The sequence below is a fragment of the Papaver somniferum genome, chromosome 7 (genome assembly GCF_003573695.1).
Source record: "Papaver somniferum cultivar HN1 chromosome 7, ASM357369v1, whole genome shotgun sequence".
Classification (NCBI taxonomy): domain Eukaryota; kingdom Viridiplantae; phylum Streptophyta; class Magnoliopsida; order Ranunculales; family Papaveraceae; genus Papaver; species Papaver somniferum.
This window is the reverse complement of record NC_039364.1, coordinates 245,629,034-245,651,619: the sequence shown is the minus strand read 5'-3', so window position 1 is coordinate 245,651,619 and position 22,586 is coordinate 245,629,034. Positions and strand designations below refer to the sequence as shown.

Genomic DNA, 22,586 nt, shown 5'->3' with positions numbered 1-22,586 from the left:
TGAAGTCCAAACAGTCGGGCATCTCAAAACTTGTAAATGGGCAATTCTCTGAACATTTTTATATTAAAAAGAGTTCAATTCTTCAGTATAATAAGTACAACAAAATTCAGAGCCGCATAGCAAAATTTACAACATATAGAACACCTCTGCTGTCTAAGGTGACCTACATATAGAGGAATAATCAGAAAGACAACCGGGGATTGGAAGAGCCAGTGGGTTCTGAAGTGAAAATTACAACATATAGAACACCTTGCTTTTTAAGGTGACCTACATGTCGAGGAATATGCCAAGGCAACTTGGGGATTATAGAGCCGGGGGATCCTGAAGTGAAACTTTGGCTCACTTGTGCTTCAAATCAAGGCTGCATTGAGCAGGAGCAGATTACATGAAATGGAAGTTCACCCATATACTCTTGTTCAATGTAGGGTAAAAGCATGCAGTTGGACACAGAATAATCTATTTAGGAGCTAGTCTGATAGGACAGATAGAGAATGCAAGACATCGAGCAGCTTTTGCCAACATTACACGCTCGTATTCTGTCAGCGGCCGTTCAATCACCTTCACAACCGAGGAATCCTACAAAATCACACCATAAAAAACAATGATCTATATATATAGTGGAATCAATAAAAGATAGTTTTCTTCTCACGATATCAGTACCTTAGTTTGTTGCTGCACAGTAGCAGGCCGTATGCTAGCAGTATCTCCTACCACAATAACATTGTTCAGATTCCCATGTTCATCGCACACTGTTGGTGACCCTGTTGAGTGCCTCCAGTTCCCATTGACTATGAACTTGTAGCAATACCTGATGGCAAATTGTATGGTTATATGTTATACATGGATATGCTCGGACAAATGATACAGGGATCAAAACTTACTTTCCCTGGTTAAGTTTGATTTCAGCCTCATATTTTGGACCTCCCATGTGAACAGCTTTAAAGGATTCTTTCCAATTACCAGTGAAATCTCCAACCAAGGATACATCCTCCCCCTATTGACACAAGAGAACATTAAAGAAAAACATTTGATAAGAGAAAGCAGTACAAGATTCTGTCCTCATTTAATCTCAAGTCCGTATTTGAATCAATCTCGGAGGCCTAAAATCAAACTAGAAAAATATGCCGAGGAAAAAAGTTGAAGTATGCACTTACCTCTCTCCCACTCCAGACAAAAGTCACGGCATGAGTCGGAGGCCCATCATGTCTATCTTTTTCTACCATAGCAATAAGATCCCATGTTGCCCAGACAATTGCTGGTCTGCATCAGATTGTATCATGAGTCTTTGTCTCTAGACAACTAGTTGCTATGACAGTCCCGAAACCATGTTAATTTTCTATAAACATTGCGAAAAGTTTACCAGATCAGTACAACAGTTAACTAAAAGTTTGTATGAAGATACCTGTTGGGCCTGCATGGGTGTAAGCCAGCGACAAAATTGTATGCGTCTTGAAGGTCAGTATCCTGCATCCAGTGCAAATATGCGACAATACAAGCTGGGGATCTATCAAACCCAGTAGTACATGTTACAAAAACTCGAAGGTTCTTTTTCAACAACCTCAGTAACAGTCCTGCACAAAATGGAAGCTTTTTCCTCAAATCAAATGAGTCTACATCCCTGCAAAAGAAATTACATAGAAAATTAAGGAATGTACTATGTACTTGTACAAACCACTGCATGGAAATCAGTATTGTCATCTATGCGAGTCAATTGTTACCTTACAGGATAGTTGATCATGAGGATATTAGAACGACGGCAAGCGTCATTGATTGATTCAGAATTAATTCCCCAATTGGCACATTCATTTGGACTCTGGAAATTTAACACAGCAGTAACTCCCTGATGCAAAGATATGTAGCATTGTAGTAACAGAAAATGTAGAACAATTCTACCGCAGGAGAAATTCACAATATTCAAGAAATTTCCAGTTTTAGCATAGAATGAAATAGCGTAGAATAGTTGAAAGAATTAAGCATACCAAATCATTAGCCAATGTTTCTACATCAGCTTCTGTTTGTATACATGATCCGACATATAACTGTTCCGTAATCTGTAATACAAGAAAGATTCTACAGTCAAGAGTTATTTTCTTAGCAGTTTTTTACAAGTTTATTGGCACATCTTAACCAGTACGTCTATAGTATGCATATAAAGCAAATACTCATACCTTACTGTAACGCATACCAAGTGAGTGATTGTAGTATAACTCGCCTTTAGAGCGATCGAGCGCTTTAATATATTCCTCCAAAGGAAAACTCCCATGAGCCCATTCTGCTTCTTCGACTTCTTCCTCGGAGACTACACAAACAAGTTGGCTTATTGGAGGAGCAAAAAAGTTACTCTGTCTTCGCGAAGAAACTTGACCATCCTGATTATTAAGATACTTCCACCCTGGTGCTGCCAGCAGCTTTGGAGAGAATACTGCAAACCCTGAATTCCCTTTGTTCTCAGACGATGGCTCTAAGTATGACGCCAATACCGTTTGATTCCAAGAAACAAGTGAAACCCGACCTTTATTGAATAACATATCGTCCACACTCGCATTAAGCAATTGTTGAACAGGAAAAGGAGCAAAGGGTCTTTCCAGAACTAAACTGCAAGATCCTTTCTCTTCCTTAAGAAATTTCCTGTAGAAATACCCAAGAATTCATTAGAGATTCAAGAGTTGAATATGATGTTATCTTCTATATATATTTGTGTAAGGACTCAAAAGATGAAACTTCATACTGTATGTCCGAGTAGTTCTTGATCTCAACAAATCCATCAGCAGACCCATTACTTGCCTTCTTCAATGTATCCCCAACCAAGACTATTCTAGTTTTCTCCGCATTTCCCTACGCAAACACCATTTTGGTTGATTAATAACAAATTGTCCTTGGGCAACATTAAATTCTCATATATGAACTATAGACTACAAAACAAGATCATTTCCAGATTTCAACCTACTGAGCTGAGCTGACTCTGTTACTTGAGGTCAGTAGTTCGAGACCCTTTCCAAAAATAGTAAAAACAAGATCATTTCCATGGAAATCAACAACAATAAAAGAAAATAAAAATTATGAAACTATGTAATGCAATTACTAAATGTCAAACTAGAGTGTGTGTGTGTGTGATAGAGAATTACCCCTTTCTTAAGGGCATGTACGAAGATCTTTCCATCAACAGAAATAGCAAAACGAATACCAAGTGGTTTATCCAGTGTAACCATATACTCATTAAGATTCATTTTAGAAGGAGAAGGTACATTTGATGCCATTGCAAAAACACTAGTCTTGTTTTTCTTACTGATGAAACAGAGCTTTTTCTCTGCTCCATCAAACCCCAATTTTGATTTTTTAAGATTTGGAGAAAACCCATTAACGATAGAAGAATTACGAGAGATATTGTAAAGAAAGAATGAAGATCCATTAGAAGCACTACTACAACAAGATGAGAGTTGTAGAGAAACCATGGCAGAAAAACTGGAATTGATTTCTTGAACTGGTGATCATTTCCGAAAAAACAATTGTTTCTTAGATTTTGTTCATATACTGAAAACAAAATTGAGGTTTCGATGTTTCTAGGGAAATGGTAGGGAGAGTACGAAGATGAAAGAAAAGAAGCCACATAATGATGTCAAACAAGGTAAGGTTAGTTTTCGGGACATGTAGTTAGCAGACGTGTGAGCCGAGATAATGTTAACACGTGATATCATGGGAAATGAACGGTTTATATCTAGTACTACTTCGATAGTGTTCACATGTACTTCTTGTTGAAAATTCATGTTAGGCATGCTCCGCAGATATAATTATGCAAAGAACAATGATAAGAACACCCAAAGGATTACCCAGGGTGTTTAGCAAATAAGCAACTACTAAATTAACTCAAACAACTCTATACACGCTGAGCAGCCTAACTTCAGTTCAGAATACTTCTCATTTCTATTCAAGTGTCCTTTACAAAGTATACAAGGGTAAAATTTCAGCCCCTGAACCTAAACTGATTCAGCAAAAAATACAGAGATCACAATTTTTGAACCCAAAAAACATCATTTTGTTGTTTTCAGTTGTTCCATAACGGTTTGCAACTGTTACGTAGAACACAATGCAACCTGAATACAGAACAATTTGAAATCCACTAAACACTAGTAAGTCCTGAATCTACTAGTCCTCTTCTTGGAAAGGTAAACATCCTTCAACTACTCGCAACATTTTCGTCCCATATCATTGAAGCTAGATCAATTATTTCTCTAATCCTCTGCAGAGAGCATTATATTCACAAAATCCACATAGTTATACTTATGTTAGACGATTGGCAAGAGGTGATGCCAACAAAACTTTCTACCGCGCTGAGTTCTTTCAAGAATTAATAGTTTGCACCTCACATACTGATGAATCACCACCATCTTCAGTAGGTTGCAGGGTGCAGTCTGCAGAATCATCGGCATCTGAAGATGCAGTAGAAGACTTTCCACTATCGCTCTCAATTTCAACATTTTGAAATTCCTCCAGAAGTAAATTACGGATTCTCTTTCTTAACCCAGAGGCTTCCTCTGGTTCGAACCATTTCCTGCCAAACTGAACTACAAAGGTTAATTCAGATATATAGAGAATATAGAGAAATAACCGACAAAAGCTAGAATAACCATATACCATCACCAAATCCTTCTTCTTGAGCCTGTCAGGGGCCTCTTCAATGAACCTCTCCATGAAATAAAGCACAAAAATGCCACAATCATACTCATTTTTCTGTTGCGGGACCTGATGGGAAAACAAAAGGTCATCATACAAACATGATCCAACTGAAATGATTCAGATTATACTATTAGGAATTTTATAACACTTGATTGGCTATTAGATTACTATAAAGTGTTAGATATTAGATCCACCAAATTGTTCCCAAGGAAAACAGGAAAAGGAACGACAAAACTGACTTAGTTTAGCAAAGAAACTGTAAAACTACTACCAGAGAACTTCTGAAGTAATTGTACTTGATACAGACATGGACATACGAGCTTACTTTTACTGTCTACAGAATATAACTCCAAGGGTTCATCTCTGAATACAGGTTACACGTATCCTGGGATCATGTATGAGGCTCCGCAAACTTGCACAAAAAAACAATTAGCAAAATGTAAATCCCTAAACGGTCAAAGGTGGTGAGGTGGAGACGGGGCACCTAGCAACAAGATCATACGGGAGTATTCAGGGAAAACACTATGCTTTATAGCTCCACTGGAAACTTAATGACCAAAATAATTGAATCAATAATGATTTATTACAAGTATATATTCTTGCCTATATCATGTATATGTATAAACACAAATTAGAAGTTGGATTTTTAGAGCATATTTCTAGACGTTAAAAAAATAAAAAGGGACACAGAGGGCAATATAAAATGCAACCTACTGCCATAAATTTGAGAATTTATTCCAAAAGCTTACCCTGATGCTTCGATCTTCAACTCTACGGGAGAAATATTTCCATATTTTATCTGCAATAGAAGTATCTGGACAAATACTCCCTTGACTGCTCTGTTGATCTATATATTTCCACTCTTCGATTAAAAAGCTAGGAAGCACAAGTGACATCATATCACGGTTAAGAAATAACGGTTAAGAAGAATAATAGATTATCAAGAAGGCATGCAACTGAGATGAGAGAGAGATAGAATCTCTGCGTGAGTGTGTCTGTCTGTCGTGGTTATACTGACCCATAGGATTAAACAAAACATGTCAAAACGATGAATTTGTTCCAACTTAGTTATTGTTGTCAAGAGTTTTTGCTTCCCTGGATGTATGATCCTATATAAACTGAACGTGATTCAACAACCACTGACTCAAAGAGGAAACTACGAACTTCCTGAGGATACTCACAAATTTCCTCAGGCTATGTTTGAACTTCGAACACTGAAACGTTTTTGCTGTTTATCAAATTTACTTCCAGCTTTAGCGGAAATTACTTAAATGCTAAAACATCCTTAGAGAAGCCCCGAGATAGAGATCAATGATATAAAATGATTCGAGAAATTACTTTAACACTATGCAAAAAAGTCAAACAAGTAATTAGTAATAATGAGCATGCAGTCAATGACTCACCGTTTAATGTTCAGACATACTTGATCAACATCGTGACATCCCAATGAATCCAAATGGAGTATAATTGGTCCTGATTCATCTTCTCTGTCTGGTATACATATAATCACCAAGCTCCAATGAACGCTGATTCCGTGAAACAAAATAAGTTACGTCTCTTGAGGAGAAAAGATAAAATGGGAGAATGTGAAATAGACATAACCATATGCTAAGCACACTTTCATCCACATATTTAGAACCATACAACTTCTGAACTTCATAAGTCAGAGGCCGAGCAGTACATATTTGGTACCAACTTCTATTGATGGAAGCAACAAGCAGATAGTGATAACATAAAATTAATGACCAAATTTGGTAATGTGCTAACAGCTGCAAGAACATCAAAAAGCAACTTCAGCCCTCCCATAACTTGGAAATCAAAGAGGGTCTTAAAGAATCTTGTAGTAAGTAAGCTAAATTTGCAAATCTCAAGTACCCAATAGCAGGGTCTGAACCTCATGTTTCTAATTCTTTTCTCCCCTCCCATAACTTGGAAATCAAAGAGGGTCTTAAAGAATCTTGTAGTAAGTAAGCTAAATTTGCAAATCTCAAGTACCCAATAGCAGGGTCTGAACCTCACGTTTCTAATTCTTTTCTCCCCTTAAAAAAATTTCTAGGGCTCTGCATAAGGCTGAATTCTATTCATTTATTACTCTGACTTCTATAACATCAGTATCAAACTTCGCCAACTTACTTTTCATGTATAGGTACAAATATGTATGCTTTCTGAAAAATATTAACACCTTTCCACCACCTCCTGAGCTTGGCAAAAGTTGCACGTGTTTCGCCCTGCAAAATTTAATGAAAAAGATGAGCTATAGAAAAAATTAACAAAAACATTGGGATAAATTAAGGCATTACATGAAGAGATCCAAACAAAGGTAGAATCCCCAAAGGGAGATGTTATGTTAAGGTGGTAAATTATAACAAATAAATCAAGGTATCCATTGCTTGTAGTTTCTATCTTCGCATGGAAAGAAACGTACATATCCACATTTCAAAGCTAGTTTGGGCCTACAGCCTACAAATAGGTGCCTGGATTGACCTGGATTGACATAATTTGGTATAAATGTGAATACATAAATAACCCTTACAAACATATATACCGAATCCTATTGCATTTGAATTGCTGCATAGTCACGGCCGAGAAGCATGATTAATTCAGTGGATAAAATAGCACAAAGCATGATTAAATCGGTGGATGAAATTGCATACTCAAGAAAATAGATTTACCTTGGGTGCAACAGCTTCCTTGAGCTTCTCGTAAAAATAGGTATTGAAAAAATGGTAATCAGCTCTTGATTTACCAGTTGCTGACACCGGTCGTTGCAGATATCTTCAAGAGCAGGATTGCAACTTATTAGGACATGGGTGCCAACAACTTAAATGGTGACGAACACACAAGAGGCCAGGAAAAAAATTCATCTTAGCAACTAACAAATCTTTACAAAAGCATGTAAAGGAACAAAATCAGTAGGCCAATTTGGTTAAAGAAGCTTTAACGTGAAAAATCATTTTTTTTTCGTTTCCCTTCCCGAAGTGTAACATGCAATGATAAAAGGAAATCTATACAAACAGATAAACAGAAAGATGAACACAAACTCAATTTCCTGAACTATATAATCTGGGTTGCGCCGATACTTGAGAATTATGTACGTACACGAATCGGATTCTCCGATACCCTCGGACACTTCCCAAAAGGCTTATCAAAAATTTATTAGTTTTTCTAAAGGTTTTTTCTTCAGTTTTTTTTTTAAGGTCTCTCTTCCTTCATGTACTTTGTACATGTGAAGAGGAGAAACACTTGAAAAGAAAATGAAGGAGTTTACTTCCCTCATAATGAGGGTTGAGAGAGGAAATTTCAAGTTTGCTAGCAATGTGAGACTGGAATGTTGTGATATATAGGGGTACAATGAGTGTTTTGGGGATTAGATTGAATTTGTGTGCTCTAATACATTCTTGAGTCCTATAAGATTGCATCTGCAAATATTTATGTATGTGGTATCCATCCGTATCCGTATCGGCCATTTTCGGATTTTCGGAGATGGCGAATCGGATTCTTCGATACGTACCGGAATCGGATACCGTACCAGTATCTGTGCAACCCAGTATATAATCCACTTAGTTGGACAAACAGTGTCAGGTCAACAGAATTATAGACCTTTCTGTTGGCATCAGGGGGTGCTACAATTATTATTTATTTTCTTTCTCACTAATAAGATTTTAGTCACACGCGCTTGCCAGTGTATACGTTTTTAATTCTATTCCTGGGTTACTTCTCTCCCAGATGATAATATTATCTAGTGGACTTGAAAAGGATAATATTATCCAACCTACAATTGAAGGATAACAAAAACAGGAATTACATGGGAACTTCAGTTCAGGTTTTGGCATCTTCAATTTAAAGAGGATATTGCTTATATATATATAATAAAATAAAAAGTAAAGAGGATATTACCGAATGTAAAAGTTCATAATAGTTGACGATAAAAAGGCTTCAGGAGCAAGGCAATCGATGTCTGAGTAGCAAATCTCAACAGACGCAGGTTCCAACCTGTTCCAAATGAACAACTATATAAGCATAAAACCATGTAACAGAAAGTGTAGCACAATGTAGAGTCGAGTAGTCATATTCCATGAACTCTTCAGGTCAAAGAGCTAAGTGCACCTTGACGGATAATAGATTTTAGAATCCCTTCTCCTGCAATAACAGAGATTCATAAAATGAGAAACAGCCACCACCCAAAAATTTGTTAATTTGGATATCTAAAAAAAGGCATTCACCGTCCAAGGCACTGGTCTTGCTGCTGTACTGTCTGTATAGGCTGACAATCATCATCATTGTCCAGATCAACCACGTTCTGTACCTGTTTCACAACATTCCCAACAATTCAAAAAGAAAAATTCAATCCTAAGAAACCGAATAATAATGAAGACTGCCTTTAATTTCAATAATCGAAGTTAGCACAATTGTATCATGACAAGGTTTAGAAAGTGGCATTAAATAATAAATCAAGCACTTCGGTGTAAGAATTTCCAATGCTACCTAAGTAACCGAATGAATAGAATATTTACCCCTCACAGAAACATATAGTCCATGAAACTATAAAATGACATCAAGGTATCTAAATTCAGACTACATAGATTATATAGAATATATCGACTATTACATAACTGAAATTTAGTATAGAAAAGGGGAAAAACATAAGAAGTTCAATAATAGGATTAATCTTCTTCGATAAATTTATCATGGTATAGAGTTTTGCTTAGAAAACAAGTGCATAAATGAGCAAGACCTCTAATTTCATTCATGACAGGTTCACTTCACTTTGTCATGATGGCTAACTCATGGATATCAAGAAGCCTTAATGAGTGACATAGTTGAAAATAACACTAGAGAGAGTGCAAGAATTTAAAGAATAATACATCAGCACCATACTTGGGTATATAAAGTAACTAAAGACTAGTGTGATAACCTTCTTTGAAGCACTGGGGATGAAAGATTAAAAGAATTGAGTGAGGAAAATAACACAAAGCACTTACCTTGCTCCTTCTGGGCCTAGGAGAGGGTTGATGTTCAGAAGTCCTCCTCCTAGTAAAACATTTACGCAAATAATTTTTAGAAAAACAAACCAAACTGAATCCATGCATTTAAAGCTTATGCAAATTACTAGTGCAGCAGCATTCAGATTACTCATAATCAAAATGTTGTAGCAGATCACATTTCACAAAGATGGATGAAGGTAGGGAACTAAAAAGCAAAACAAGTGACATTTAAGCACCATAAGTTGCAAACGAACTTCTCGAAGACTAATAATAAACCCTGGGTACAGCTATTATAGTGAGACATTGATGTTTAGAAGAATCCTTTCAGCAAATGGAAGATCAAATTTGGGTGAATATATAATCGACGATGTTATCAAATCAAAGCATAGAAGTAGGTTTTACTATTGACATCATGGAAAGTATAAACCATTAGAAAACTGTACTCTGTGGCAGCTTTAGACTGGCTACACTTTAGAATTGGTGTTTCGACATATGAGGAAAACCAAGCTAGTTTGTAATACTAGAAAAGAAACCATAACAACAGTTACCTCTTTGCAGAACCATCAGACACGTCTCCATCTTGTTGAGAAGAATAGAACTTCACAGCTGTAATAGTCTTTTGCTTTTGAACCCCGTTAGATGGTATATGAACATCTTTATCGCGTGAGAGACTGGCATTGCATTTAACAAGTAACTGTCTTAAACCCACTCCATTTTCCTCGACCTTATTTATTCGTTTAGTTTGTCGATTACCCTTGCCCAAATATCTAAGTTCCTCTTCAAATGGTTTGTCTTTATCACGAGCAACAAAATCTGACTGTTGATAAGACATTGAAGCTCAGATACCCTTTGTTGCTCAAATACTCGTGAGAATGAGAAATGAGAAAGATGGGGAAAAAAGACACAGAAGGTACATCCACCATCCAGATCTTCCCTACCTCTTCATCAATTTTTCTAGAAAATGCCTTGACAAATGATGATGGCGTGACTGGCGTCATCTCCACAGTGTCATCAGCCTAAGAACAAACATAAAAGTTAAAGATCATGGAGAATAAGCATACACATTATATAGTTGTAATAAGATGAAGTGATAGCAGTTATCCCACAACTATGAAAGAAAAGCAAACCCCATTTTAAAAATCATGTAAAATGCCCTAATGGAACTAAGCATCCTTCAAAAAACAAACGCCAAATGTGATACATACATATAGAAAAATCAACAAAAACCTAATTGGAAAAAATAAATGAAACCCTTGCGATAATGAAATTTAAGCTAGAGAAATCAATAAGCAAAACAACCTTCTTGATGATTTCGATTTTGTGATGTCTACTCTCCAGTTCTGCTTCAAGGGCTTTAAGATTCCCCTTCAGCTTAGCACCTTTGTCAGGCAAGCTATGTGCTACGGTTGCGAGAGTATTTTTAATTCTAGAGATTTTTTCTTGCAGTCCATACTCAGAAAATGTTCTACACATATCTTTAAAATGCTGAGCACATGTTGATGATGATGATGATGATGATGATGGTTGTGGTGTTTGTATTGCTGGAACAACTACAAGTTCATCATCTTTATCTTTCTTAGAAAAGAGCTTGTTGTAATCTAGGTCCAACGGTTTTTTCTTCTCTGCTTCCATTTCAATCTCCGAAAACGGGAAGAGATTTTGGGGAAGAAAGAAAGAGAGAAGAGGACAAAACAACCAGTGTGGCGGAAGGTGAATTGGGTTTTTTCTCATTCATTGTACAGAAATATAAAAACTACGAATTACTAGGTAGTCCTGGAAACCCAGTACCGATACTCTCTAATCCACTCCTAGAATAAAATTATCCGTTGGTCCAAAAACATGACAAGTTTATTCTCTAGTCCAAAACGTGCGGGTCACACAAGACAAGTTTTCAAAAGTACCAAAAATACCCTTTCTGCAACTCCACGAACAAATCAAATTCAGTTTCTTTCTCTTTTTTTTCATCTCAGATTTGTTTCTCTTTGGTTTTCTCTGCTCCTGCGTTTTGGTTCATCACAATATCTGGTAGCGTCTTTCAATTAGGCTCATCACAGCTATTATCTCGTAAATCATCTGTGCTTCGAAATCAGATTCGAACAAGGTATTTATCTCGTAAATCATCTTCCTCTGCTGTTGTTCTTGGAATGTTGATGAATAATTAGGTTTATTCTGATCCGATTTCTATCAGAATAGTTGTCTATGATGTACATTGTTATCTTTCTTTTATGATTTCAGTTTTGTGATGATTTACATTGTTCAATTCAGTTTCCGTTCGATTTACATTGTGATTTTTGTGTGTTTCAATTAGGTATCTTAAAATCGAATTAGGTTAATCTCAGATTCGAACAAGGTATGTTACTATAATCACCTTTTCTCTGCTGCTGTTCTGTTTTAGTTTCTTTGTAATCTGATATAGGTTTGTTTTACTGTATTTTTTGATATAGGTTTGTTTTGTTAGATAGATCGTGTAGTAATTTTGTATTCTCTTTTTGATATAGCTGCAGTTCTTCTATTTATAGAAGATGAAACTCATAACATATTGATATGTTGTAAAATATATTCTACATGTTACATACCAATACGTACTGCATATAGCCTGCAAATATATCTTACTAAAATACAGTAGATGCCAATACATATCAATATGTATAACGTATAGGAATTCAGAGACTTAGTTATTCTACATGTTACATACCAACACGTACTACATATAGCCTGCGCTCTTAGTATGTATCGTGCAATACAGTAGATGCCAATACATATCAATATGTATAACTTATATCCATTCAGAGACTTAGTTAATTTTTTGATCATTTACAGGGTTAACATGTCTGACGTTGCTCCCAAACCAGACTTCTCCATCTATTCTCATGTATACCATAAGCAATATCATTTTGCATATGAGGTTACATCGTTTTCAACTTTAGAGGATTTGAAATTTTGCATCTGTAATATGTGGAGCTGGTTGACTCACCGACAGTATGAACTTTGCATGCAATCTTATCCGACAGTATGAACTTTCTGAAGAATGATTTTGTGTCAGGTATGTATTTCAGTCAGATACATATTAATGTCTTAATTAAGTAAGTTTGATACAATACAATGTACTTTTAAGCAAGTAGTGTTCTGATTTCTCTTTTTCTTTTATCACAGGCTTTAACGTGCAACAGAATGTTATATCAATGATGTTGCCAGATTCCTTTTCCACAATTCTTTCCTCTAGCCCTTGTTCTATTCTACCGTTTTTCTTTTTGATTTGTCAGTACCAACTGAATTTGGTTAATAAGCATTTAATTTACAGTACATACATTACAAGTGTACTGAAAATACTGTTTTTGTTGTTTCTTATAACATCTTTTGGTTTTTGAAACATTATAAGTCTATCAAAATGTAGTTATTGTGGTTATTTTCGAATAATGAAATATGTTGTTAAGTCTATCAAAATGTCAGTATCTATCACCAGTAGTGAAGTATTTACATACTGAAGTATTTTCTGGTTATGCATCAGTTTTTTTAGATGCATAATACATTATGCATTATTTTTGTTTTAGCTGCATAATGTCTTATGCATTACTTTTTTTCACTTTTCTGGTTATGTGTCAGTTTTTTTTAGATGTATAAGACATTATGCATTATTTTGTTTTAGCTGCATAATGTCTCATGCATTACTTTTCTCACTTTTCTGGTTATGCATCAGTTTTTTTTTAGATGCATAAGACATTATGCATTAATTTTTTTTTGCTGCATAATGTCTTATGCATTACTTTTCTCACTTTTTCTGGTTATGCATCAGTTTTTTTAGATGCATAAGACATTATGCATTATTTTGTTTTAGCTGCATATTGTCTTATGCATTACTTCTTTCACTTTTCTGATTTATGGATTTTTATGCACGTGCATAATGTCTTTTGCATCATTTTGTTTAGTGCATAAGACATTATGCATTATTTTGTTTTAGCTGCATAATGTCTTATGCATTACTTTTTTTTCACTTTTCTGGTTATGCATCAGTTTTTTTTAGATGCATAATACATTATGCATTATTTTTGTTTTAGCTGCATAATGTCTTATGCATTACTTTTTTTCACTTTTCTGGTTATGCATCAGTTTTTTTTAGATGCATAAGACATTATGCATTATTTTGTTTTAGCTGCATAATGTCTTATGCATTTCTTTTCTCACTTTTCTGGTTATGCATCAGTTTTTTTTAGATGCATAAGACATTATGCATTATTTTGTTTTAGCTGCATAAGACATTATGCATTATTTTGTTCCCCTTTGCTGGTGGTGAAGGAGTAGCAGCCTTTGTCACTTTTTTTCCTTTTGCTTTAGTAGTTGCCGCTGCTGTTTTTATTTTTCTTTTTGCTTCAGGAGCATCATCTGCTTTCTTTCCCTTGATTTTTGTTGTTTTTGTAAACCAAAAGTTTTGTACACATTACATATCAGTATGGTACAACATATAACTTGTAAAAATGAAGTACAAATTGCAGAAAACATATTGATATGTAGTACACATATAAATTGACATACTAAATTTTAGTATGTATTAGTTAAACAACAATACATTTCAATATGTAACAGTACATATTTTAGGTTTTGGGAATATTGCATGTCAATATGAAGTACATATTAGGCTTTGTTTTTGATTTGATTTACTTTTTTCCTGAGGAACCTTACTCATATAACTTGTCAAAATGAAGTACAAATTGCAGACTACATATCAAAAAGTTTTGTACACATTACATATCAGTATGGTACAACATATAACTTGTCAAAATGAAGTACAAATTGCAGACAACATATTGATATGTAGTACACATATAAATTGACATACTAAATTTTATTATGTATTAGTTAAACAACACCACATTTCAATATGTAACAGTACATATTTTAGGTTTTGGGAATATTGCATGTCAATATGAAGTACATATTTGGCTTTGTTTTTGATTTGATTTACCTTTTTCCTGAGGAACCTTACTCATACTTCTTGTTGTTGGAGATTTAGCAGTAGGGGAGGTTCCTGTTGGTGAATCATCGGTAGACTTCCTTCTGCTTTTCACTGGTGTACGAGATTTAGCAGTAGGGGAGGTTTCTGTTGCTGAATCATCGACAGATTTGCTTCTTCTTTTTAATAGTGTAGGAGATTTAGCAGTAGGGGAGGTTCCTGTTGGTGAATCATCGGTAGACTTCCTTCTTCTTTTCACTGGCGTACGAGATTTAGCAGTAGGGGAGGTTTCTGTTGCTTAATCATCGACAGATTTGCTTCTTCTTTTCAATAGTGTAGGAGATTTAGAAGCAGGGGACGCTTCTGTTGGTGAATCATCGTCAGATTTCTTTCTTCTTTTCACTGGTGATGGAGATACTTCAGTAATTTCTTCTGTAATCGTCCTCTTAATTTTTCTACTTGTACCCATTTCTTCTTCAATTGAATTTAATGAAAATTAGGTCAGATACTGAAAGAAGAAGCAGTTTCTGTTTCTGATAATGGTGATTTTTCGATCTTTTTCTGATAATGGTGATTAATTGAGTTAGGTTGCAGAAGAGAGATGGGAGCAGTTTTCTGAATGTGAAGAAAGACGAAGCAGTTTGCGTTTTTCAATTGAGAGTTAGGTTGCAGAAGAGATAGAAAATGCAACTGGAAAAAAAATGAAAAGAAAATGGACGGAAACTGTACACATCACGTGGTCCAGGGCATATAGGTAAAATAACATGTTTTTAAACTTTATTGGACTAGTCATTAATTGTTATATCCCGCTGGACCAGACAGTAATCCGGGTCGGGTTTTCTGGACTAAATAGTAAAGATCTCATATAAAAACAGAGAGTATAATACGTATCTTAGGGTGTATGAGGAGAATACTAGAATAAGGTAATATCGTGACTGGATCATTACAAGTGGTGAACAGGGTGTCCTTTGCTATGCCGAGTACCAATTGTGAGATGCACTGCCCATCGGAGTACCGAAGTCCATGTAAGCAAATCTCCCTAACCATTGGATTGCTGTCGTAAATTGCACTCTATCCAGGCAGATTAAGTTTTTATGATATGTTTGTGAGTCTGATTTTGTGCACACTCTGTAACGTGTGTTGTGTTCGTAAAACATTCTGGTTTCTACCTTTAATTTAATTCCGAGAGTTATATGTTGAGAGATAATATTTGTAGCACGCATATTAGCGAGGATAATCATCACCTATTTAACCAATCGTATGGAGATGTTCTCTTTACCAAAATGTGTACAAAGTTGAATTTGTTTGGCTTAGGGGATGAAAATTTATATCCGTATTCCTTATTTCTCAAATGTGGAAATAGAATTGTATTTCCTGAAAAGAGATTTTATTCCTTCAAATAAAACAAGCGGTGTTTTTTTTTATGTGTATCTCCTCTTTTCCGAGCAACAACATATAGGTTGGAATCGTAGAGTTTTTTTTTATTTATCTTGTGCCAATTTTTTCTATTTTGATTTTCCTTCAGTAAAAACGTAATAAGGTGTAAAATGCAATACACATATTTGGATGTCATGGGTTACATAAGCATAATTTGCCTTCTAACTAAACAATAATCAAAACATGCTACAGTAGAACCTCCATATATTAACAACCTCTACATATTAATAAAAATTTATGGTCCTAACTTGGGCCATTGAGAAATAGTAATAACCTCTCCAGTTTAATATTAATGATTTTTTCCAGTTCCGCATTAGAGTATTTACCTCCAAATAGTAATAATCATTATTATACTAAAAAATATATATATCTAGTTACATAAATTTATGACTAAACAAAATACTTGTCTATAATTGTTTGAGAAAAAGAAGTAATTTTTTGGATTACTACAACATCTTTTAACTTGCATAATATCTCATCAACATAGACACCTTCTTGTTAAAGCCAAAATATTTTCAACTTGTCGAGCATGTTTAAAGCTTCTTGGAACTATAAATTCCAAGATATATACATGCACTTGTATACAGGAACTATAAAAATGTATATATATCATCTAAATACAACTACAAATACATTTCCCATACATTGAACTTAAATTTTTACATTTCTCAATGGGTACCTCTCTATATTAATAACCTCCGTGTATTAATAATTTTGTGGATGCCCAAGAGTATTAACATAGAGAGGTTATACTGTACTTGTTATTAGGGTTTTCTAAGGATTGCATCATAACTCAAACCCTAATACAGTAAAAACTCCATATATTAATAGCCTCGGGACTTCACAAAATTATTAATATATGGAGTTTATTAATATAGGAAGGTATATCAAAAAAAGATTTTTTTTTTGCTAATTCAAAGTATGTAAATGATATAGATGTCTTCCTTAATCATCCAAATGAGAAACAAGTCGTATATGCCTTAACCGAATTAGAAATCATCGATGGAATTAGATAAGAAGCGGGGGAGATAATATTGATGATGATAGTATGGATATACCAAATGTTTCATGCCAAGAACCTTTAAAATGCTCGACAAGTTGGAAATATTTTGGCTTCAACCAAGAAGGTGCGCATAGTAATGGGATCTTACACATATGCAAATCAGAACATGCGATAATAATCAAATAAAGTTAATATTCTCTCAAACAACTATGGGTAAGTATTTATTTCATATTGAATTTTCATGTAACAAGATCTATAAGTTTCCAATAACGACTATTATATTAATATATGGAGGTAAATTCCTTTTGGTGGGACTAGAAAAATCTATTAATATTAAAATGTCAATGTTATTACTATTTATAACTGGCCCAGGTTGGGACTATGATATTTTATTAATATATATAGTTTATTAATATATGGAGTATCAATATATGAACTTTTTACCATATATCTTTAAATATGTGTTCAGGCTTATCCAATTGGCAACTTAAAAAAATTAAACAAAAAGAAAACTCCGGCGATGAGCTCTAGGGGAAAACTTCGGCGATTGAAAGCCTGGATTTTCCAATGGATTGGTCTCATGCCAATGGTTTTTTCTTTTTGATTTTTACAACCTTTTTCCTTGTTTTCCTTTTTGTGTCTGCCTTCCACGATTTTTGTTCGTGTTTTTCTTTATTTCATGGTTTAGGGTTTTTCATGTTGTTCTTAGGGTTTGAGTTTTATTTTCTATCATGTCTGCATCTTCTTTACATTCTGGTTCGCGCCGCTCTCAGACCCATATGCGTACATCTCAGCTACTTTCTTCATCCTGTCAACTGAGCCAAACTCCAACAGAAGATGCTGCTTCACAGAGGGGCTACAACCATTGTCCATTCAAAGATTTCGACGGTTGTCGTAATGGTGTGAATGGCAGAGGCTATTCTAGGGGATCCATTGTACATCATCTACAATACAAGCATTTACTAACTTAGGAGAGTAGGTCCAGTTGCAGAGCGATTATCTCCAGTGAGTTGCAGATATATTGTGCCTGGGAAAAATTTCTCCAACAGTCGCGTATGTGGCTTTGCGGTCATTGCATGATCATACACGGCTGGAAAACTCCCTGCAAAGGCAAAGACGGAGTCCTTCACAGTGTTGTTGCTGGTCCTTTCAATGGGGGAACAACTGATTTTCTTATCTATGGGATTGATAGGCCTGCTGCTGTCACCAGTGAAGTTTCTCCTTTCGCAGAAGACATGGACAGGTCTGATGTTGCTGTTTTTCCTGCCTTTGTGGACTCTATAGAGAGTGTGCCTGTTGATGCTGAACCAGATGAGTCGTTCTTTCTTTCGACTGATTTACTTAACGTTGTTTTCCAACGTCATTTTACCACGGTTTCTAGCATACCCCATCAGTGTAGACTAAGCTTTTCTCGCACCTTGAAGGCTTTCCTTGACAGTGTGCTTTGCAAACCTGCTGACATAATTGGCTAGATACGCTTGTTGTTGTTTCCCATATGCACGTTACTGTTGTATAGGCCCAGGCGATCAGTTGAAGATAAATCTTCCAACAGGAAGCGCTTGCAAGTAGCTGCCATCCAACAGGCACTCCTGACTTGGAAGGAACCGTCAGGATGCTACACTCTGATTTCCAAGTTATTTCGTTAGCCATGCCAACAACACTCAGCCAATCCGGAGAGTAAAAATAATAGACCTGAAGCGTCAAATTTAAGTGCTTGCCGGAGAAAGATAGAGCAGGGAAATTTTGCTGCAGCTATTCGATTTTTGTCCTCGAATGGGGTTGCTCCTTGCAGCGTGCAAACCTTGGATGAACTACATTCTAAACACCCTGAAGCTCCTTCACCTTCCATTCCAGACGATGTTGTTGCTGGTGATCCTGTCACGGTTGAGCCAAGGGTTGTTTTGGGGGCCATCAAGGGTTTTCCTAAAGGTACGTCTTGTGGTCGTGATGGGCTACGTGCACAACATCTAGTCGATGCGCTGAGTGGTGCAGCGGCGGCAGTTGCGGATGAGTTGGTGGCCTCGATTACAGGGGTGGTCAACCTTTTGTTGGCAGGTAAGTGTCCCAAGGCTTTGGGTGAGATAATTGCTAGTGCACCCCTTACTCCTCTTCTCAAACCTGGAGGTGGTCTTCGGCCTATCGCGGTAGGTACTATTTGGCGACGCTTGGTCTCCAAGGTGGCTGCCTTTTCAGTTGGCAAGGACATGTTATCGTACTTGGGGGATTTTCAATTTGGTGTGGGTGTGCCGGTAGGAGGTGAAAGTATACTTCATGCTGTCAATGGTTTGTTGGAATTGAAAGGGCAATCGAACAAGATATCAATGTTGCTTATTGACTTTTCGAATGCGTTCAATATGGTAAGCAGGTCTTGTCTTATTCGGGAGGTCCGGATTCACTGCCCAGGTATTTCTCGCTGGGTAGAATTTTGTTATGCAAGGCCTGTTAAATTTTATTATGACCAACACATCTTTTCCTCTGCGCTCGGTGTTCAACAAGGTGATCCGCTTGGTCCCCTTTTGTTTGCTCTGACACTTCACCCCCTTGTAAAATCTATTGCTTCTCGCTGTCAGCTGGATTTGCACGCTTGGTACCTGGATGATGGCACTATCATTGGTGACACGATGGAGGTTGCCAGAGCTTTGAGCATTATAGAATCTGAAGGACCAAGTAGGGGCTTACATCTCAATATGAAGAAGACTGAGGTTTTTTGGCCCACGCTTGATCCACGCAGCATTGAGGTAGGTGTTTTTCCCCCCGATATTGGCCGACCTAGCAAGGGAGTTAAGCTGCTGGGTGGTCCTGTGAGTTTGGATTTGGACTTCATGAGCGACATGGTGCTTAATAGGGTGAAAAAGACTATCCAGCTTATGTCCGCTATCAAAAAGCTCAAGGATCCTCAAAGTGAGTTGTTGTTACTCCGCAACTGTGTCAGTGTATCCAGGTTATACTTTGCAATGCGCACCACCAATCCAGAAGCTCTGCACCTGGCCTCTGACCTCTTTGATGACCACTTATTCAGATATTTGAGGCTTCTAATCACGGGGGATGGGCCTGGTTTTGGGCCTTTGCAACAAAGACTGGCAACTCTTCCTATCAAAGATGGGGGACTTGGTGTTTATACTATGGCCGACACCCGTTCCTACTGTTATCTCGCCTCCCAGAGTCAGACTACTTCAGTGCGGAAGACAATACTTGGTAGCTCTTTCTTAGCGGATACCGGGACTGCCTATCAGTTGGCTCTTCAGAAATTTATTCAGGTATGTGGTTTGCCTTCTTCTTACCGCGTCGATGACACTGCCCCCCTCCATGCATTCTCTGGCAGTCACTTATTTTGATGCAGTTAAGAAGCATATCCCTGTCCAATTTACCTTGACTGCAAGAGATTCCATTCTGTGGCAATGCAATCAGATCAAACACGCTCAAGACTACCTCTTACCTGTCCCTATCAATGGGTTGAATCAGTGCCTTGGCCCCAGACAGTTTAAAGCAGTTGTTTGTTATCGCCTCGGCATCCCTTTGTTTGTTGAAGATGGTTTGTGCTCTTGTTGTAATAGATCTATGGATATTTTTGGAGACCATGCATTACATTGTGCTAATGACGTGGGGTTGAAGTTTCGTCATGATTTAGTTCGGGATGTTATTGCGAGTATTTGCTACAAAGCTGGTGTTCCTGCACGCAAAGAGGTCTCTTTGGGTTTTTCTTCAGAATCTGGCAAGGATTTACGCCTAGAGGATATCCTTGTTCTCAACTGGGAAAACGGCCAAGATGTTTGCATGGATGTCACGGGTGTTTCACCTTTTACTGGTGATGGAGTCCGTTCTTTCATTCTGGGGCAGGCTATTTCTAAAGCAATTGCGCGCAAACGTTCTAAATATTTGAGTGAATGTGATTCGCATGGTTCTGGTTTGGGAGTTTTGGCGTTCACCACCTTAGGGGAACTCAGTGAAGACATTGCTTGCTTTTTCAAGCGTTTGAAGAACTGTTTAGTTAATCATGATGCTGGTAGTGGTCTAGGTAGTTTTATTTTCCATAGATTGGGTGTTGCTATTCAAAAAGGGGTTGGCGCCCAGCTTATTGCTCGGATGCCAACTAAGAATGATGTTACAATGTAATATCATTTCACTTTTTAGCTTAACAAAAATACTTAGTAGAAAAAACGATAATAAAATAAATGTATATTAATCAAATAACAGTTAAGATTTTAAATTATATCCTTCACAAGTATACTAGAATACCGATGTCACGGTGAGAGGGCCGATCGAAGAAAAACGAAATAACATAGTGTACAAAATTTAATAATCATTATAAGAGTCATTTTTTTCTTTCTTAATCATAATTAGGTAAATGCATTTGATACATAATCTGATAATTTGGTTTGAGGTCTATTTGCACGTGTGAAAGTGAAGTGGGACATACGATGACCAACGCGTGGTTTGATTTCCCTAGGCCAACACAACAGTGTAATTTCATTTACACAGAAGACCAAAACTCAAAACAACACCTTAATCTTCTCCGCCCATGTTCTGTTCCATTTCTAATCTCTTTTTCCTTAGAAAAATATTTGTGAATAATTTTACCTGCTTCGGATAAGTTTGAACCATTTTATCTAATTGATGGATCTGATAAAGTAATTGAAGAATCAGGTACTTTAGAACATCAAACTTATGCCTCCATAATTTTCTTTGATATTAACTAAGTTATAATTTTGTCTCAGAAGTAACGAAGTGATCATCTTTGTTTGATTATTTTCGTCCCTATTTCTAGACTTCTCATCTTTCTACCATCACCACCATAACCGATACTTCATTCTACACCACCACCCGTAGATCTTACCACTATCATCACCACTGTTTTTTCCAATTGGTTTATACTCAAGACATCTATTGAAGTTGGATTTGTAAGGTTGTTGTATCTGTTGTATGAATTGAATACGTAATTGGTATGAATTGATAATTTTGATTTCGGCCAATTTTCCCAATTTCAGTTTAAATTTAATACCAGGTTTGGTTTTAATTCAAAAAAAAAAAAAAATCTGTGACGGTGTTGCTGGTTTCTGGTGGTGGAAAATTGGTTTCAATTCAAAAAAGCAAAAAATCTGTGACGGTGTTGCTGGTTTCTGGTGGTGAAAAATAAAGGTGGTGCTAGAGACAATGTGGATATAATATTGGAAGATGTGGTGGGATGGTGGTGCTGACAATGGGAGAGGAGAGGAGGAAGAAGCGATGTGATATAGGAAATGGTTTAAAAAATATGTAATTTTGCTAGTTACGGTTGCGGTGGTGGAGGATGGCGGTGGTTTGTTGGAGAAACCGAAACTGGAAAAGTTTGCAATGGTACTGTGTGGCGTCGGAGGTGGTTTTGTCTTGCTGGTAGTAGAGGTGGCACTGTTGGTGCCATGGTGGTTCTGGTTGTCCGGGGGTTGTGACGATGATGGTGGTGGTGTTGTGGTTGCGGTGGTAGCTGGAGGAGGTGTTGTGGTTGCGGTGATGGTGATGTTGTGTGGCGGTGGTAGCAGTAGCGACGGTGGTGGTGGTGTCG

General features: G+C 36.6%; 2 protein-coding genes across 5 annotated transcripts; both read right to left on the bottom strand.

Annotated features, from left to right (window-relative positions):
- Nucleotides 1-34: 34 nt before the first annotated feature.
- Nucleotides 35-3,614, bottom strand: LOC113300041 (phosphoglucan phosphatase LSF1, chloroplastic-like). 2 transcript variants are annotated; one of them, XM_026549179.1, is made up of 10 exons: nt 3,126-3,614; nt 2,729-2,835; nt 2,169-2,628; nt 1,980-2,051; nt 1,719-1,813; nt 1,403-1,618; nt 1,155-1,260; nt 882-994; nt 661-808; nt 35-576 (listed from the first exon to the last, which is right to left on the bottom strand). In XM_026549179.1, exons 1-10 carry the CDS (start codon nt 3,450-3,452, stop codon nt 457-459), a joined length of 1,764 nt encoding a protein of 587 aa, XP_026404964.1. In that variant the 5' UTR covers nt 3,453-3,614; the 3' UTR covers nt 35-456. The 2 variants fall into 2 exon arrangements, with proteins under 2 accessions (XP_026404964.1, XP_026404963.1); XM_026549178.1 differs by having other exon boundaries at nt 1,719-1,840; nt 3,126-3,613.
- Nucleotides 3,615-3,884: 270 nt separating this feature from the next.
- On the bottom strand, nt 3,885-11,358 carry LOC113300040 (ubiquitin-like-specific protease 1D). 3 transcript variants are annotated; one of them, XR_003335371.1, is made up of 14 exons: nt 10,959-11,358; nt 10,598-10,675; nt 10,208-10,476; nt 9,657-9,705; nt 8,898-8,980; nt 8,782-8,814; nt 8,572-8,667; nt 7,347-7,449; nt 6,808-6,902; nt 6,078-6,200; nt 5,424-5,550; nt 5,000-5,086; nt 4,633-4,740; nt 4,531-4,557 (listed from the first exon to the last, which is right to left on the bottom strand). XR_003335371.1 is itself a non-coding variant. In XM_026549176.1 (13 exons), the coding sequence occupies exons 1-13, from the start codon at nt 11,289-11,291 to the stop codon at nt 4,339-4,341; spliced, it is 1,716 nt and encodes a 571-aa protein (XP_026404961.1). In that variant the 5' UTR covers nt 11,292-11,358; the 3' UTR covers nt 3,885-4,338. The 3 variants fall into 3 exon arrangements, 2 of the variants coding, with proteins under 2 accessions (XP_026404961.1, XP_026404962.1); XM_026549176.1 differs by lacking the exon at nt 5,000-5,086 and having other exon boundaries at nt 3,885-4,557; XM_026549177.1 differs by lacking the exon at nt 5,000-5,086 and having other exon boundaries at nt 4,353-4,549.
- Nucleotides 11,359-22,586: the final 11,228 nt, after the last annotated feature.

Bases quoted from the DNA above. Each gene is read 5' to 3' on its own strand.
- LOC113300040 (XM_026549176.1), bottom strand. From the start codon at position 11,291: ATGGAAGCAGAGAAGAAAAAACCGTTGGACCTAGATTACAACAAGCTC. The intron at 8,981-9,656 runs GTAAGTGCTTTG...GTTGTGAAACAG, and splicing joins CTAGGCCCAGAAGGAGCAAG to GTACAGAACGTGGTTGATCT. The intron at 7,450-8,571 runs GTAATATCCTCT...CTGCTCTTGAAG, and splicing joins ATTATGAACTTTTACATTCG to ATATCTGCAACGACCGGTGT.
- LOC113300041 (XM_026549178.1), bottom strand. From the start codon at position 3,452: ATGGTTTCTCTACAACTCTCATCTTGTTGTAGTAGTGCTTCTAATGGA. The intron at 2,052-2,168 runs GTATGAGTATTT...CTTGTATTACAG, and splicing joins TTGGTATGCGTTACAGTAAG to ATTACGGAACAGTTATATGT. The intron at 1,841-1,979 runs GTATGCTTAATT...TCTTTGCATCAG, and splicing joins AAACATTGGCTAATGATTTG to GGAGTTACTGCTGTGTTAAA.